The sequence below is a fragment of the Epinephelus fuscoguttatus genome, linkage group LG1 (genome assembly GCF_011397635.1).
Source record: "Epinephelus fuscoguttatus linkage group LG1, E.fuscoguttatus.final_Chr_v1".
Classification (NCBI taxonomy): Eukaryota; Metazoa; Chordata; class Actinopteri; order Perciformes; family Serranidae; genus Epinephelus; species Epinephelus fuscoguttatus.
Genome location: NC_064752.1, coordinates 32,278,342 through 32,296,532, shown reverse-complemented (window position 1 = coordinate 32,296,532; position 18,191 = coordinate 32,278,342). Strand labels below are relative to the sequence as shown.

At 40.1% G+C, this 18,191-nt stretch overlaps 1 protein-coding gene across 1 annotated transcript in view; it reads left to right on the top strand.

The window, feature by feature from the left end:
* Positions 1-278: 278 nt before the first annotated feature.
* LOC125887367 (ataxin-7) overlaps positions 279-18,191 on the top strand; it is a 36,450-nt gene continuing 18,537 nt past the window's right edge. The window contains exons 1-5 of the mRNA XM_049574128.1: positions 279-424; positions 3,053-3,151; positions 8,346-8,558; positions 8,754-8,822; positions 16,127-16,231. Coding sequence (XP_049430085.1) covers positions 8,354-8,558; positions 8,754-8,822; positions 16,127-16,231 — 379 coding nt within the window. The 5' untranslated portion in view covers positions 279-424; positions 3,053-3,151; positions 8,346-8,353. The remainder of the gene's footprint in view (positions 425-3,052; positions 3,152-8,345; positions 8,559-8,753; positions 8,823-16,126; positions 16,232-18,191) is intronic.

Genomic DNA, 18,191 nt, shown 5'->3' with positions numbered 1-18,191 from the left:
AAAATTTACACTTGTAATCCGCAGAAATTTACATTTTCTAAAGTGCATCTTTCACAGAATTTTTCACAGAAAGTTAAACCTCCTTGGCCTTATTTGTAAAATAGTGCTCATTACAAAATTTCCAAGTTTTATGCCATTGTTTTTCACTCAAGATAACACACCAAAAATACTTTGATGATGGAGAAGCTGCTTTAACCCATCAGAGTGCGCGTGTGTGCGTGCGTGCGTGCGTGCTGGCGCGGTGACGTCCCTTTCCCAGAATGCAGTCTGGTAAACAGACATGGAAGCACCAGGTGAAGACCTCCACAGAGGCTGAGCACTGCACTCGCTCTTTCCCACCGTCTCCTGTCTTCTTCGCCCAGTGCATCCAGTTGATACACACCTGCCTGGTGTCACGTCTACGCCTACAGCACCCAGAGCATCGGTAAGAGTGGAGTTGTTGTCGACCCGTGACGACAGCTAATGACTTCTGCTGTGCTGTCAGCCTCCTGCCAGCTTCCTCGCTAACGCTAGTCATGGCTGGCTCCAGCTAGCAGGCTAATGTAGCCACCACTGCTCTCTAGTAACGTTTGTACCAGTCACAGACCCATACTGGATGGAGCCTGTTTCCATGACACAACTCCTCATAGACATTGTGTCTTTTTCTTCGCGTCGTATTTACCGTCAACGTTTAACTTACTGTGACTTTCCTAGTTTTTGTTTTAAATGTTAATGTGCGTTAGTAGATGTGGGAGCAACGTTAGCTAGTAAAAGATGGCTAGCTAATGTCAGCTAACTAACAGTTGTGCACCGAGTTGTCAATGACATGTACCTAGTTCCTAAAGAAATTACATAATATATTTTGCCTTTGCTATAATGTCTTTGTAGAGCTCAAATGGCAAGTACTGACATGTTTATATTGGACTGTAGCAAACTGTTTGGAAGAACAACATTACTGTGTGTTCAGTATGTTCACCCTGATGTCACTAATAGTCAGTGTGTGTGTGTGTGGGTGTGTGTGTGTAAGCTGTGGGTGACAATTCAATATGATGTTGTGCTTACTCTCAGTTGAATCATATCGAAATATTATTACGATCATATCGTGTTATGGTTGTACATGACTCTGTTGCCCAAATTACTTATTTCAAGCAATTAATCAAGCAGTTTTGATTGATATCAACAGCAAACAGCAGACCAGAGACCATGGCATTTAATGCTAGTTTACTGTGATTGTTGTATATGTGTTTTGTTTCATGAAAAATATCAGGCCATAGCAATATTGTGACACTGATTTCCACATCGTCCATCCCTTATTATTAGAGGAATGCATATGCGTCACACCACCCAGGCATTGTTTTCATCCTCATGACCAGTATTTGAATGGTGATATAAATGCATCAACAACAAACAATGGCAATAATGAAAGATCTGCTATTGGATTAAAGTTTTGGCTCAAAGGGTCATCAACGTGTTCATATCAGTGTTGTCTGAGACGTCAGGGAACCAAAGCTATTTTATGCGTAGCTCCCCAGTTTGACGACAAAACTGACTGAGCTGTATATTTGGTTGTAGGATGTAACATTATTAATATTATTAGGTAGGTTTGTGTTTGCCAAGATAAACATCTGCCATGACGTAGATCTGTTGGTTACCATTTGGTCATGTAACATCGGTGTAGTCAAAATAACGGAGCAGGACTTTTGATCAGTGACAATGGTAGAGGTGGACCTGACAAGAATTTGTGGAAGTGGTTACTTGAGCAGTATTCCTCTGTAGTGGTAGTACAGGGGATAACAGACCTGTCAAGAAAAAGCACAGAGCTCCAGTTTACTTTTAATCGACTTGACCACTTGAGAATGAAAATACAGACAGTACTTACTGACCCTCACACCGACAAGAAGTCCAGTGTAGTTTATTACTCCACAAAACTCGTTTGGGGTATCGGAGGATAACAGCAAGCCAGATTTTTCCATACACTTGAAGTGCATGGAACCCACGTAAATTATGTCTTTTCAAGTCAATTTTGCATGCTGCAGCTTCAGGGCACTTGGATTACGACGGACGAGCCATTCTGACGTTCTTGAAATGCATTAGCGGAGTTTTATTACATTTTCAAAATGTGGGTTCCATGCACTTTAAGTGTAGCTGTTATTCTGGCTAGCTGTTTACCTCCGATACCCCGAACGAGTTTTGTGGATTAAAAAACTACACTGGACTTCTTGTCAGCATGAGGGTGAATAAGTACTGTCTGTATTTTCATTCTAAAGTGGCCATTTCCTTTAAGCTTGGATTTTGATCTACATTACCCAAGCTTCTCGGAGAGCACCAGTTCACTGGCTGAAGCAAGATATAGCGATATGCAGTACCTCTGATATTCTCTGTCTCCATGATCTTACCAACACAGGTGCTGAATATAGTCACATTCAACTGCATAGCAAATTATTGGTAATCATACAAAGAAATTCAGAGTCCTTGTTGTATGTTTTCAAAAGATAAACTGATCATTCACATTGATCAGGCAAAACTTGTGTAGTAAAGTCAAAAATATATCCTGAATTTTAACTGAAGAGATCAAGCTGAGTTTGAAGTTAGTTAAATTGGTCCTGGGCTTTAGCGCCCACAGCAAGAGACTTAAAAGGTCACAGCAAAACCTCTGACAAACAACTTCTGACACATGCAAATTGAAACAAATCTAAAGCAAGTGGTTGTTATTCATACACAACTGTTATCACTGCATGGCTTTGTGTTTTGCGTAAGTCATTATCTACCTCTATATCTCGCATCAGTTATGAGGACAACAAAAACAATCAGAAAAGGGTACAGTGTCAGTGTTTCTAAGAGATTACAGTGAGGATGGAGAGGGTGGTTAGGGATGGTGCTTAATGGATTAGATTGCTGCATAGTGGTGAAGAACTCCACAACAAGGCCCGGGGGGGGGGGGCAGCGTTACCTTCCAGACATAATCTTAGAATTGTGCATTCACTCTGTCAATAGAAAAAGCAAAACAAAGAACCTGATACTGATTTGTTTTCTCTCAATGTGTGTGTGTGTGTGTGTGTGTGTGTGTGTGTAGAATTCCTCTCCAGTGTGTGTGGCGGCCAACGATCACCCAAACTGATGAGGATCGGCTGATTGAGTTAGAAATAAGTTCCTTTTTTCTTATTTTACCAAGGTAAGATCTCACAGCCACTCATTAATCTACAATCCACAGACAATTACTGTTTTCTATAGCTGTATAATGATCATAAGTAGTTGTCAAGTGTTCACAGGTGTTAACAGTTGTCGCTTACTTAGAGACAAATTGGAATTCAAAGTGAGTAAAGTAACTCACTTTGGATTTTCTTAAGCTTGATTTAAACACATATACAACCCAAACATTTGTATTGCTTGTCTGTGGGTATCAGAAACTATGGTTTAAAAACACACCTACACACGTAGTCATGATAAAATGAGTGTTCTAGAGGAAAGGAAGCTAGTGTCTAGTAAAAGGAGAAGACTTCTCTCTGCTACTCTTTCACTTTTATACATTCACTTACTTAAAAATAGAAATTCCTGTGAATTCAACAGTCCTGCAGTTAACACTATTTCTGCCTTGTCATGTGTCAGCCATCCCCAGTGACCAATGAGTATCAATCTATCTTAGAAAGCCCACACCATAATAGTATTAATGAGACATCATCAGAGCTGCTGTGTTGATGAGCCAATGACAAGAGGTTTAGTTTTAGTTTTGTTGTCGACACTACGATGACAGTGTTTTTCCTCTCCTGTTTTTTTTTCACCATTGCACTCATGCTATCTTTGTTTATTAGTGTGGGTAAATGCTTAAAGGTCAGTGTGTTGTTATTAATAGCTAAAACGCAGATATCAGCATAATTATTTGCTAGGTTATGAGGAAAATGGAAAGCAACGCTACCACTACACAAAGGCAGAATGTTAATACAGACTTTTGTATTTTACTGCCTAATATCATACAGGTGTCTAGTTGTATATCATCAGTCTGTGATGTTTAATCTGTAGTGACTGGTTCATACACTGCACACAAATATGCCTTGTGTGAGATTACAGTGCATGCCTAAAAGGGTGCCTGGGGAAATCCTGTTAATTCATTTTGTTAAACATTAAGATTTGAAATGCTATAAAAATAAAAACAAAATAAACACCAACTACACTTGTGGTCCCATCCCACAAATAGTCACTGCTGCTCATCAAGATGGACTAGCATTAAGGCATCAATATGTCATAACTTAAATGTTTTGCTGGTGTAGGCTATTAATGAACTGATATTGCTAAACTGGTAAGTTAAACATTACAGTGGAAAAAAAGATTTGCTTTGCATGCCTCATGAAAATGACTGTCAACTACTTGAGTCGGGCCTGTTCTGTCAAATCATTGATATGGTGTTCAGTTCTGTGTATACAATGGATTATATATAGAGAAGTGCCATTTCAAATCCCTGTAGATGTATGTTGACACACTGGTTGCCAAACATAATCCAATTTTAATTTGTATATTACTTCCAAAAGAAAATAACAGGGCACTGAAAGTTGAAATCTAAGTTTCCGCATGTTGTCACCCTCAAGCAACAGCATCTAGCATCATGAAAATCTAAGTCGTACAATGAAATGTCATTGACCAACCAAGTAACCTCAACGTAATATACCTGGGTTTACCCTTGAGTGCCAGTTTTAGATCCCTTCAGAATGATAACTGATGTGAAAGATAGGGCTGGACGATATGGAGAAAATCAAATATCACCATGTTTTTGACCAAATATCGATATTGTGATGATATTGTATGATTGACTATTGGTGCTTTTGCTAAATATTTACACAATGATATTTGTGATCAATAATAATCAGCAACGTGGATATAATTACTTAATGGATAAAAATTACCTCACTTTACTGTAATGCAGCCTCTAAAACCAGAAAAAGACGACACTTAGGATATTACAGTTTCTAAAATCTAAGATGATATTTAGTCTCATATCACAGTGTTTGATATAATATCAATATATTGCCCAGCTCTAGTTAAAGATGCTACATCTGTGTTTTTCTACAGTCTGTGGTTCGGCCATTTTAAGAGCTCTCACAGTAGCCAGTTTTCATTACAAAGGCTGCATGCTGAAACTTAACGTCCTCATTGTATGAACACATGCAGCTAGATTTCCTAAGTCAATAGTGGAGTCTGGAGTGTTCATATCTTTTGGAACACTTTGATACAATGGATCAGTTTGTGACTGAGGTTTACGCATATGCAATAAATACAGGCTAGAGGAAATAAAACAGTGAGAAGCTGGCAACATGTTCAGGACACACTGCTTAATTTGTATTTACTATATTTAGTGTTGGTCCAAACACAAAGCCAAGATTCTGAAATTAGCACCAAAGGGCCAAGGTCACTTTTGCTTAAGGCTCTGCAGGGTTCATGCCAAATGGGAATTCATTCAACTTTCTTTGCCATTTATTAGGAGTTTTTTTTCAGATAACCTTCATTTAATATCAGGAAAACAGAGTAGATAGCTATTTAAACTGGCCTTGTTTCATGTCAAACTGACAGATGGCTGTGTCTTCAGACTTTCTGATGATTTGAGATGGAAAAGATAAATGGTTACACAGAATCAAGCACTAAATCATTCATATAAAATAGGAATGACAGCCAGATGAGGACTAGAAGTGTTTGTGCCTTTCATAAGTCAAGTCAGTCAGTTTATTACTTTGTGTCTATACAATCAGGAGTCTTCATGCTAAATATTGTCTGCGGCAAGACGACGCAAAGAGCCTCCATTTCTTGTTTTCTTGCCTGTCATCTTTCGTCAGTTGACTATATGCCTGATCACAAACATTTCATCTTGAAAGTGAAAGTAAAGACAACCTGGCTGTGGAGAAATCTGTCTTTAGACTTCCTAAAAGCTTAGAGCCACAGGGGAGTTGGTCCAAATCTGTTACAGATCTCATTAAGTGTTATTCTTTTGTAGACATTTTGTGAGCTATATAATTTGAGTCTGACTTTATTTCAGTGGCAAAATAACTGCGACCAGTCCATCATCCACGAAGATCAACTTATGTGTAAATGTGTTTCTCCTGTGTTCTTGTGTGTGGACCCAGATCAAGTTATTATCTACAGTAGGGTTGCAAAAGTATGAGATTTTCACAGTATGATAACCATCTCAGAAAATATCAGTTTCACAGTATGTGGTCATACACAATTGTTATTATTATGATTTACATGACCCTTAAAGGAATGAAAACAGAAGGTGCTGATGTTTTGGTTTAACTCGTTCTTCATGATAATTGAACCTTGAAACCATTTAAAGTATGTGTAAAAAAATCAGACAATGAGTTGAGGAGGAAAGTAGGTGCGCTCAGGTGAGATTTTTCGTCCGTATTGTAGACAAGCAAATATACCAGGTATCACAACTATTAATTTTCATACCAAGTGTATTTCATGGTAAGCCCTGACAGTGGTACACTGCTGCAACCCCAATCTACATGCAAAGCATAATACAAATCATAGTATTACACTGTCACCAGTGGTAAGTCTAAGTATTGATCAGTACATCTTAAAAATATTGGACATTTGTCAATCAGTATGTTGGTTTATATCTGCGAAACTGTAAAGTTTGAGTCTTGTTTTGCGTATGGCTTTGCCTCTTCATGTCTGGTATGTGTTACTTTTTCTTTGCATGGAAAGTTAGTGAAAAAAATAGTGTTTTGCCCCATAAAAGTGCCATTGCAAGAAGATGTAATATTTAGGATTTGCATAAGCATGGTGCAGAATATCAGGCATCCACTAATGTCACACAGATGGTTTATATATTCAGGAAAAATCTCAAAATCAAGTCCTCATTTACTGACCAACACATATAGTCAAGTCAGTGATTTTTTAAATTTATTTATATAGCCCAATATCACAAATTTGCCTCAAAGGGCGATAATTGATAGGATGTTATAACAGAGACAGTGAATTTTTACAACTCTGCTGTAGTTATTCTAAAATAATAGCAGATATGATGCTTTTGCAACAAATGCTGACGTGCAGACTTTGTTATGCATTTTAAGCCTATATGCTGCTGTATGTATATATATATATATATGTGTATTGTGTATGTATATATATATATCTATATCTATCTATCTATCTATCTCTCTCTCTCTCTCTCTCTCTCTCTCTCTCTCTATATATATATATATATAGGATGGGGGATGATGTCTGTACACTTCCCTAAAATCTGAGATAACATTAGTTATGTCACAAATTCATTGATAGAGAAACAGACTTTGACACAGCACCGGCAGCAAAGAAACCCGAAACCACCAGCAGGTGTGTTATCATTTAATGTCATAATGTGATTCAATTCAATGGTAAACTAAGTATTCAATTCATTGTGTCAACAGTGTTGGGAAGTTTAATTTTGAATATACGAGGTTACAGACTACAAGTTACCCTGTTAAAAATGTAATAAGTAATGCAACTTTTTTAATTACTGACTTGATTACTTTTTGATTATGTCGCTAACAAACATTTGAAACTGGTCAATAAAGCTGACAAGTCCTAAGTGCAGAAGTGTTGCAGTCAAATTCGTCCCAAAGGCTTTGCTTGCCCACATTGCCCGGAAATATGCAAAAGAAGGCCTTCCTGCATAGTAAAAAGATGCAAAGCAGCACTATGAATGTTATATTCTACATAAAGTGTAAGCTTAAAAGAATACATTCAGATGTAACACCATTTTTATACACCAATATTTTTTTATTAGTAACTGTATTTACTTAGGCTACTTTTTCTTATGTCAACTAGTTACAACCCAACACTATATATATATATTCACTTCTGTTTAAGTCTATTTATAAAACCCAATATCACAGCATACAATATCCCTCCATCCCTCTGCCCTTGAACCCTTACAGCAGATGAGATAAAACAAAATAAAAAAAAAACCTTTAATGGGCAAAATATGTATAGAATAAACAAAATTATAAAAAAAAAAATCTAAAATAAAATTATATATAGCTGCTGTATAAATGAATCCTATCAATAAATAATACTACTAAATATTGCTGGTTAACCCGAGTGAACCAGAGTTTATTTATGCGTATGATCAAGCCAATTAGTTCAGTATTGCATGTAAAATAATAATAATAATAATAATACCCGTAAAGCCTCAGATAAACTGCCTCTCAGTTCGGTCCATGTCATATGTTGTATGAGCTGTGTACTTGTTGCTTGACCACACACACACACACAGACAGGTTACATTTTAAGGGGGCGGGTGTGGTGAAACAACACGCGTGTGCCGTGTCAATCAGTGGGAAAGTCCTCCTATCCCGAGCGCGACCATCGCTGACTCTCGTGTTGTTACATTGTAGCGGAAAGAATGTCGGAAAGGGCCGAGGATGACGTCAGGGGGGAGCAGCGCCGAGCGGCCAGGCAGCAGCTGAAGCAGCAGCAGATCCAGCGGGGAGAAGGCTCCACAGCAATGGCGACTGTTGCGGAGCGGAGATCCTTGCCTAGTCCAGAAATAATGCTGGGACAGCCTTGGAGCAACTGGGTCGACGCCGCCAAACTCCACGGCAACGACGGTGAGTTCCCCCGCGTCCCGAATGTGCGCGAGGAGGCGAGGTAGAGCGCGACAGTTGCCAGTCCTGTCCTGTTTTTTGGCCGATTGCATGCAGTTTTTGGTGGAATATGAAGAAACGCTACTGGTAGCAACAGCACGAGCAGGCAAGCAAGTGCAACTATTTATTTGTCTGTGTGTCGGATCGCCTCGTTTTCAGGTGCTGAATCGGAGGAAAGTTTCAAAGACTTCGGGAAAAATCGAGAAGCCATGCGTTTGTGCAGAGAAGGTGAGTGTGTTTTTTTCCCTCTAGGGCCAAAGGTGTATTTTGGTTCTGGGGGTTTGCACACATACACACAAACACACACACACATACATACATATGGATTCAAACACTTTACACGCGTCGTTCGGCCAACATGTAAACCCTACTGTATATCATGCGCATCATAAATCCACCGGACAACCGGATACAATAAGTGAAACGTGTGTCTGTTATTCGTGTGGTGGCTGACATTTACATCTGTCCCTAAAATAACTTCACGGTTAACAACTTAGACTCGCTGCACTTTGGTACATGCCCAAACATAGTAATAACAATGGCATATTATGTTGGGAGGATGCATGTAATGGACTTTATTTTAAGGCATCCACATTTCTGCCATTTTACACATGAAACCATCCACCATATTTACATGTGTCAGACCTTATCTTTAAACAACAGCAAGGTTTGTTGCCTCGAGATTCTAAGGTAGTAAAGTTAATTAAATTGTGTGATTTCTCGAAATGAAATGGACATGTCACTGGTCAAACAGCTCTTAGTCATAGTGCTATTTAAATGGTATGAAGTTACGGTCTGGTGTGCTCCTGTTTTACATGCTCCCTCAACACAAAATATGACCGACAGTGATGTTTTGTGACCTCATATCTATAAAAATATGGCGAGCAAATTGACAAAATGCTAAATTTGAGATAGCCTCTTTGTGTCTTATGAAGCACTTGCCTACCAACGAGCATGTCAGTACATTTCTTTTTTTATTCAGGAAACAGTGATCAGTTACCTCAGGATTTCTCTAAAGCTAAAACATATCATAGGTTTCTCTACCGGCAGTAAAAGGAAAGGTTCATTCATAGCAAAAAAGACACTATTCGACACTGCTGATAAAACCTACAGTATCTGAAACACACATCATCTGGCTTCTGAGCCACAGACTGATGTTTCAGAGCAGTTTGAACTGCATTTTATTTTTGGAAACACCTTGTATAGCATTAGCTGATTTGTCCTGTTGGCAGGCCTGGATTTAGAATGAGCCACGCTACAAAGGTAAATTGTTATATCAATAAAATGGCATCTTGTTTCAATATAGATCAACAATCACGCTCTATTTCAAGGCTCGCCAAGCTCTGAGAGTGACATCAGAATGAGCAAGTCGACAGGATGAGTCGGAAACCTTTTTCGTTCAACTCGGAATTTAATGAATGACTAATGAATGAACTTCGGTACAGTAGTTATACAATGATTGTAGTGTTAAACTTAGCTTCACTGAAAAACGTGTTTATGTTTTATGTCCTCTAAAATGTCTGACCTTGATTGTACTGCCACCAGAGAGATTTTATTCATTGTCCTCCACTGAATGGGATGATGTCTGTGCGCTTCCCTAAAATCTGAGATTCAAACGTACGCTGGGCAGCAAGATTAGTTACGTCACAAATACGAAAGCCAGTCGCTGTCTAATACGGGTAACACATTGACAGGGAAATAGACTTGCAAAGAACCCTGAAACCTCCAGTGCACTTGTCACCACAGAGAGTGAGAGTTAACATTGCCATAGCGAAAGTTTTGACTGCAAACATGGTAGAGCGTGTAGTATTTGGATGTAAACCAATATGAAGACGCAGTAACATCGTAGCTTATAGTATTGTATGTTTCACAGCCATTAACACTGTGTCAGTCACTGCAACTTACAAGCTAACAAGTAGAAGATGCTAACTACTCTTAGCATTCTGGTACGTCTGCTAGCCGCTGTTTTTTTTTCTCTCAACGGGCTCCTCACCTGAGTCTGGGTCTGACAGAGGCTCAAACATGTAGAGCTTAACCTGTCAGTGTTCTTGATGCATGCTGCTCTTTCACCGGTCTTATACAGCCAGACCTCCCTTCACACTTTCTTTTAGCGCTGTGCCAGTGCTGAAAAAAGCAGAAATTGAAACCAAAACCTACCATGCAGTGGTGATGGGAGAAAGCTCTCGGCCAGATTCAGATTCTCAATGTTAAACAGAGTATAAATTAATTACTTACAATTTTTACATACTTTAAAATATGTTTTTTTGGGGGGGGGGGCTTAAATGAAGTAGCTCCACTAATGTGCATTGTCTTCCACATCCACAGCTTCTTTGTATCACATTGTGGGAAGGATTTTTACCAATTGCTAAAGGACACATGAGCAAATCAAATGTGACCTTGCTGTTAGGGGACGCTGGTCATCACAGCTACTCGGACTAAGATTAACATATAGGCGTTTTTTTGAGCTGTATTTCAGAACGAAGCACAGAGTGAAAATAATTGTATTCTCTGTTGTCTGTATAATTTGGCAGAGAAAAATGGCATTAAACAAAAACCTCGAGGATCATCTTCACCGCCATTAATTCTGCAGCCAACAACAAAGCGAGCACTGTGGTGTAAATAATTGTCACTCAGTTTGACGGTTTTTAGACTTTGGTAAATCCTAACATAGAAACACCTTTGGACACTGATTTGTCCAACATTTTAGAGGCACACATGTGTCAAATGTTTCTGGATCTTTTTCATGCTGTCTGTTAATGTATTTGCAGAACAGGGCATCTGTCTGAAGTCATGTCTCAATGAAAAATGACCTTTTATTAAAATTAGATTTTATGTACAAGAATGCACAAACAATTAGTTATATCAGTTCAATTGGCAAAAAAGAAGAGTATTAGTTGCATCAGCAAGTAATATACTTAAATACATATTTTTCAGTGCTATTTATTAGTCTGTATTGATTTTGTGTGAGTTTCTGTGTTGGAGATAATCACTGTAGAGATGTCTGCCTTATCTCAAATATAATGGAACTAGATGGCACTCTGCTTGTGGTGCTCAAAACGCCAAAAAAACTCTCTTTCTAGAAATCATGACCAGTTACACAAGATAATCCACAGACCTTGTTGTGAGCAGTTTCATGTAGGGACTATTTTCTCTCTACCTAATTACACCTGCCAACCGTATCACCATGCAGGAGTAAACAAGCATCTACTCATGATGAGAGGCTTGTGCTCATGACAACACAAGTTGTAAACATTAATGGCGTCCTGCTTGGCTAAAAAGTAACATTAGCTACCTCAGTGGTGCTAGGTGAGCTAGCAGTAGATGCAGGCTTCCTTCTGAGCAGTGACACAGTTGCCGGATGCAGTTTGGAAAGGAAATAGTTCCTACATGAGACTGCTCACAACAAGGTCTGTGGATAATCTTGAGTCATGTCTTCTGGAAGGAGACATTGCTGTTGAGTTTATCAAATGTAATTTTTTTATGCTTGGAGCAACCTAAGCCAAGTGCCATCTAGTTTCATTACATTAGGAAGAAGGCAGACATCTCTACGGCCAACGCTTGAAGACAGACAAAAAAAAAAAATCAAGATCGATAAACAGCACTAAGGGGAAAAAACATGGATTTTTTATTTCTAGGTGAACTGTCCCTTTAATTATAATGGTTATAAAAAATAATATATATATATATTTTTTATCACATTCCAAATAAGTAATAACATGTACAATAATAATTACATGTGTTGATTTGCACAATGTATAATTCCTTAGGTCTTTCCAAAAATAAATCAGTATGTACAGCCATGCAGATAGGACGTTTGTTATCAACATAGGTTTCAGTTTGGTCACATGATTTTGGCCCACACTTATGACATCATCATTGTGTCCAGTTTTAGTCTTTTCTCCCTCTGTCGCCACACGTTGCTGTAAAGGAAAGGGTTAATACATTCTACTGGACAGGGCACTTATCTAATGTTGCATTTACATTGGTAAACAATGTGGGCTGTGTGCATACCCTAAGACTATTTCACAATGTGAGTAACACACGTCCTAGAGGCTCCCAGTGACAAGAAAAATAGAGCTTTCATATTTCATACTAAATATTTAAAACAGTGTGAGACACATGACACTGAGGTGACGGCTCACCTCAAGAGATTTTGTCTGCTGTGTGCTGAAGAAGGGCTGTTTAAAAAAGGACGAGATTGTTGTTTCTACAGGTCAAGAAAAGCATTTTCTAACAGGGTGGGTGATTAAAATGTAAAATGTAAGGCTGTTGGGCCAACTGACGTGTAAGTGAAACATGTCTCTATCATGTAGCAGCGTCTGTTGGCAGTGTCTGTTGTTTGTGTCATGGGCCCGATCAACACATGCTGCTCGCGACAGAAGTGCGTGCTCATAGAATGTTATTCTGCGAGTCTGTGTGTGTGTGTATGTGCCTAGTAGGGGTATTACAAGTGGATGACTACACCTCTCCGCCATGACTCACCACCAGATTCCTCTTGTGGTGTAACCGCCATTCTGACACACTCGGATGATTAGCACATTTTAAAAATGTATGGCAATTAATGACTGATGAATCCGCCTGTCGTTTGCTTCGCTTATTATACATTTTACAGTGGCTCTGTCACAGTCAGGGAATCTGGGAAATGTAGTGCCAGTGTCAGCCACAGGTCAGATTCAGCCAGCGTGTGTGCTGCTCAGAGGCAGCCAGAGCTGCTACTATTCCACCTAGATCATTCATCACTGCCACGGATGAGGATGCTGAGATTAACTGGACTCTCATTCTCCTCCTCTGTTTCGTGCTCACAGGCTCTCTTTCTCCTCCTCGAGCTCAGGTCCTCTGCTCACTCTCGCTTTGTCTTGCCGACGCCTCGGCCTGCTTCTCTTTCTCTCTGCATTTTTTTTCTCAGCACTGCTTTCTTGGCCTCGCTTGGTTGTTCTGTCTCCTCTTTCTCCTCCACGGCGACTTCCTTTCTCTCTATCCTTTTCATCTCCTCCTTGCACAAGAAGAAAATGGAGATCAAGAATGGTGGCAGACACAGTGGTATTGGACCACTTTTCAAGTCAGGCTGTTTAGTGGTACAGTTCAGACGGTGCCAGTGCGTTGAATGCAGAGTGGGGAGGCGATCTAGCCGGGCTGCTTTTATAGTTGAGCAACCCGTTTGGAGAACGCTCCCAAGTGAACAACAGCAGCAGTTTGGGAATGAGTCTTGTTTGACCTTGCTATTGATCCAGCAAGGAAATGTGGTTGGCCTGTTGGACTCCGCATTTCTTGGCCTGTTTCAATAAAGGATCTTAGAGAAGGTGGAGTTTTAATGAAGAATACATGGGAAGTTATTGATTTAGCAAATATGTGTGCTCTCTTATTATAACTTCAATTTGTTCGTGGTGCAGGAGAATGGCTCATAGAGAGTTGGATGAAAACAGAACAGAATGTAGAACTGAAATGTTATCCAGAACTCAGGCCAGCCTCCAACTATTGCCTCAATGGCGTAGGCTTGTGCAAGTGGAGACCACTGAGTACCCCCCTCTGCATCACATTTCTGCACTTGTTCTCTTTGCATAGCAGTCCGACCCCAGCTTGTGCACATAAGCAGTGCACTCCCCTACTCAAGTTCTATATAATTTACATGCCTTTGTCCATTAAGTCAAGACTTTTGCCTTTTCTCCTTGGCAGACCCCAGCCACTGTGAAAAATGAGTCTTTTCACTCCGCTGCTGTTGAAGGAGATACTTAGCAGAGTGGCTTCAGACAATTGAAACGCATTAAGTAGCATCAGGCTTGTCAATTCATCCACACAAGACTGCCACTGACCTCCCTGAGAGGGAATCCCGCCAGGTAGGCCCTTTTCATGTGGTCTGTGCTTAATGGCCCTCATCCCTTCCAGAATCGTCCAGTAGTGTTTGAAGAACCCTTGACGGCCCTGGCGGAGTACATATTGAAGAGGGGCTCCACTTCTCTCCTCTTGTATTCTGTCTTCTGCTCATCTCATCATAACACCCCAGGCAATCTCTTAATTAGCCTCCCCAATTAGGTGGTTTCGGGTTCTTTGCGCCGTGGTAAATTTTGATCACATTCTGGTGAGGAGCGGCTCTTCCCTCCGATTTGTCTGAGAGTGGCTGGAGTGGCTCATGAAGCGCGGGACTTGGTTCGTACAATTGGGTGGCTCAAGATGCTGGAGCTGCAGACACGGCATTCGTGTGTCCTGGCACTCATGCTTCTGTTGCTTTTAATTAACGTGCACCTGACAGCTGCATTGCGTAGCGGCACTACAGGACAGTTCACATCTTTGCACTTCCCTGAAATCGGCCGTGTCTTCCAGTGTCTCTTCATTTGAGCTAATCCAGATGGAGGCTCTACTATGAGTTGTATCCATGTCTAAATTGTTGGCAGGTCCGCTTTACATCAGCCGGTGTATGAAATGTCTTTATTGTTACCATGCAGCAGTTTTTATATACTATAATAATTTGGTCACATCTTTCGCCTGCCTCCAGGTGCTTTCTCAGTCTCTCTTCCTCTCCCTACAGCTCTCCTACTCATACGACTAAAGTTACATCCGCTAACTTCTTACACTGATTGTAGAACATTACCATCAGAACCGTTGGGTGTTTTTGCAATGTCAGTGTAGAGGATTATGATGTTTACTACAGGTTCAGTAATATCTGCTGTCTTTAGTTCATCAGGTAGCTCTGCTTGCTTGCTGGAGCAGCTCCAGTCTGTGTTCATCTTTGCTGTCTGTGGCATGGCAGCCTTCAGTGTTGAAAGGCTACAACTTGTGACGTGTAACCAGTCAGATAGTGCTGTGGGCAGGACAGAGACAGGTGGTGAAATCAGAGCCAAAGTAGTGCATTTTTTTAATGAGTTTAACCAAAAATTGTGTTATTGTGGTCTTGTAGTTATTGTCACAGCCCTGCCCCCAACATTTGGAGCATGAAAGGGATTCGAGAAGTTACAGAGTAGAGGAACAACATAGGAAGCATGAGGGGAAAAACAAATTGAGTTGAGTTTGTTAGTGATAGCCTCTTAACTCACAAATCATCTACAGTTGTGCTACATACATCCTATGTGCTTTGGAGAGATGTTAATTCTTTGCGAGTGGGTAACCTTTGGATTGCTGGCTTGGCCCTTTTCCTGCTTCTTATCATTAGGACGTTCTCAACGATAAATGGTGACTTGTACTTGGGAGTGATCTGTAGTTGCATGTGCAGACTTTGCTTGTCAGTTTGCCTTGAGTGATCTCTTCAGTTTTTAATATTCTTGATATGGTTATGTGTTTTCATGTGTTTGTTGTGCAATGATGTCCATTTAATTTTATCCAGGAGGTGACCAATTTTCCCTCTCCATTTTAAGCACAAAAAAAAGGATGCCATAAACTGGAGTTACCCTACCTTAAGCTATTACGGTGTTATGACAACAAATGGATGTTTCAGTGAAGAGTCAGAGTCTGCTGCCAAATGGGGCACCAGGTGAATGTAGGTCTATTTTATTTGCCTCTCCTTGACTTGTGCCCTGTCTGGTTGAATCTCTTGTGTACAGACATGCCCATATTTGGCCAGTGTCCCGCACAGGACGACTTCTACCTGGTGATGTGCAGCCACTGCGGCCAGGTAGTCAAGCCCCAAGCCTTCCAAGCACACTACGGTAAGTGTCATGCACGAGCACGCACATATATGAATATGCATGCATCGCATTTAGAGTCATTGGTCATGCAAAAGCCACGTAGAGCTGGCTTTTAAGAGTTTCTGAATCACATTGGATTACACCGTGCAAGCAGGGGAAGTAAACGTGAACAGAAGATGCAGTAGATAAGTTAAAAAAGGAAGTAAAACAGTAGCCTGCATCTGTAGGAACCATATACCACTTCAAGGCTGGTGGTGATATTTCACACATTAACACGCTCTGTGGCATTACCTCTCTCTCCGCCTTTGTCGTCCTCCACCACTTTTCCTTCTCCACACAGTAACCCGAGATGGTACAGACTTTGATTTATTTATTTATTTTTTTAACTCACTGTCTCACTTGTGTGTGTTTATAATTCCCCCGTTAATATTTGATGTGGCTCTCTTGTTCTTTGCAGCAATGTACTTTTTTTTTTTTTACACTTACAGCTCAGATCAGATTTCTGTTAAACCTTAAGCAATGTGTGTAATATGTGCTTCTCAGTGCGTGGATTTCCACTGCTTAGTCGTTAAGCTGGATCTTTGACTTAAGGACTAACGTAAATGGATGAATTGCAGATCTGTGAACAGACTGACTGCATCACTGTGGATCTCTGTAAAGTTGACAGTATTCACGGCAAGTTCACAAACGCCCACAGTCGCTGTAAGAAATAAGCCGTCTTTTCACTCCCAAACTCATTTGGTATTGCTAAAATGGTAAGGAAGGCTGCATGTTGGAGTGACACATATCATTTCCTGTCATTCAGGGCTGGTTGTTAAAAGTGAGAATATATATATTTCTTTTTTAGTTTGGGCTGCAACTAGCAATTATTTTCGTTCTTAATTATCTGTCGATTACTTTCTTGATTAATCCATTAGTTGTTTGTAGAGCTGTCGTGATGACTGAATTCTCCCTGTGGTGATTAAGGATGTCTCAGAAGTGTAATATGTGGTATTACTGCCATTTTTGTTTTGTTTTGCGAATTACTTCATCTATCCTATTTTAGTGCTTTGTAAATAAGCTGTATTGTCAGGCTATTATTAGGTAAATTGTTGCTTTTGAAATGACAGAGTTTTAAAACAAATTAAATACTCATTCACTGTTAAATGCAAAACACAATAGAGCAATGAGGCAAAAGTGTTTTCAACTGAGATGCTTTGGTTGCTATGATACAGAACATCCCCGGAAGTAAAAATATCAGCACAGGGCAAAGTAGCCTACTTGCTCTGGATGAAGGGAGGGCTGAAGCATGTATGGAGAGAGGATGGGCTGCTGGTCTGATTGGGATTAGTAGTATTTCTCCTCTATTGTTTTTCAGAGATGTGATGGTTAGTCTTCGTGATGCTTGTCTCACCCCTCCACTGTGATTGGACAGCTAGGTAGAAAGTGACGGAGATGAGCGGCCGCAGTTTTTACCCAAAGTTGAATATTTTACACCTCTTATAGACCAGAAAAAACTCCACGGTGCAACCCTTAGTGCAGAGGCTTGTCGCAGACATGTTGGCATTTATAGCAGAATGTTAATATGCCATGCTCCCGTGACAAAAAGGAAAAATATGAACATAGTGAAAGTGGTGGTTGTCTGCTCTCACATGCAATTGGCTTGTCAGTAGCTCAGTATAGCAATATTGTGGTTGTCGCAACAGCTGTAATTGTTTGGTCTATACATTTTCAGAAAATGGTGAAAAATGTCTGTTTCCCAAAGCCCAAGATCACATCCTCAAATTCAGTTTACTGTCAAAGAAGAATGGGGATCAATTTATGATTAATTGTTGCAGTTCTTATATTAGTCTTGTTAAATTCAGTTAATTTAAGAGGACAGGAATTGGTTGTGTGTTCACGTGAGAACCCTGAAGCCTTCAATCCTTCTTAGCACCAGTTTTTGTCCCATCCTACACTCTCTCACAGCCTCTGAATCACACATCTGATACCATCCTCTTCC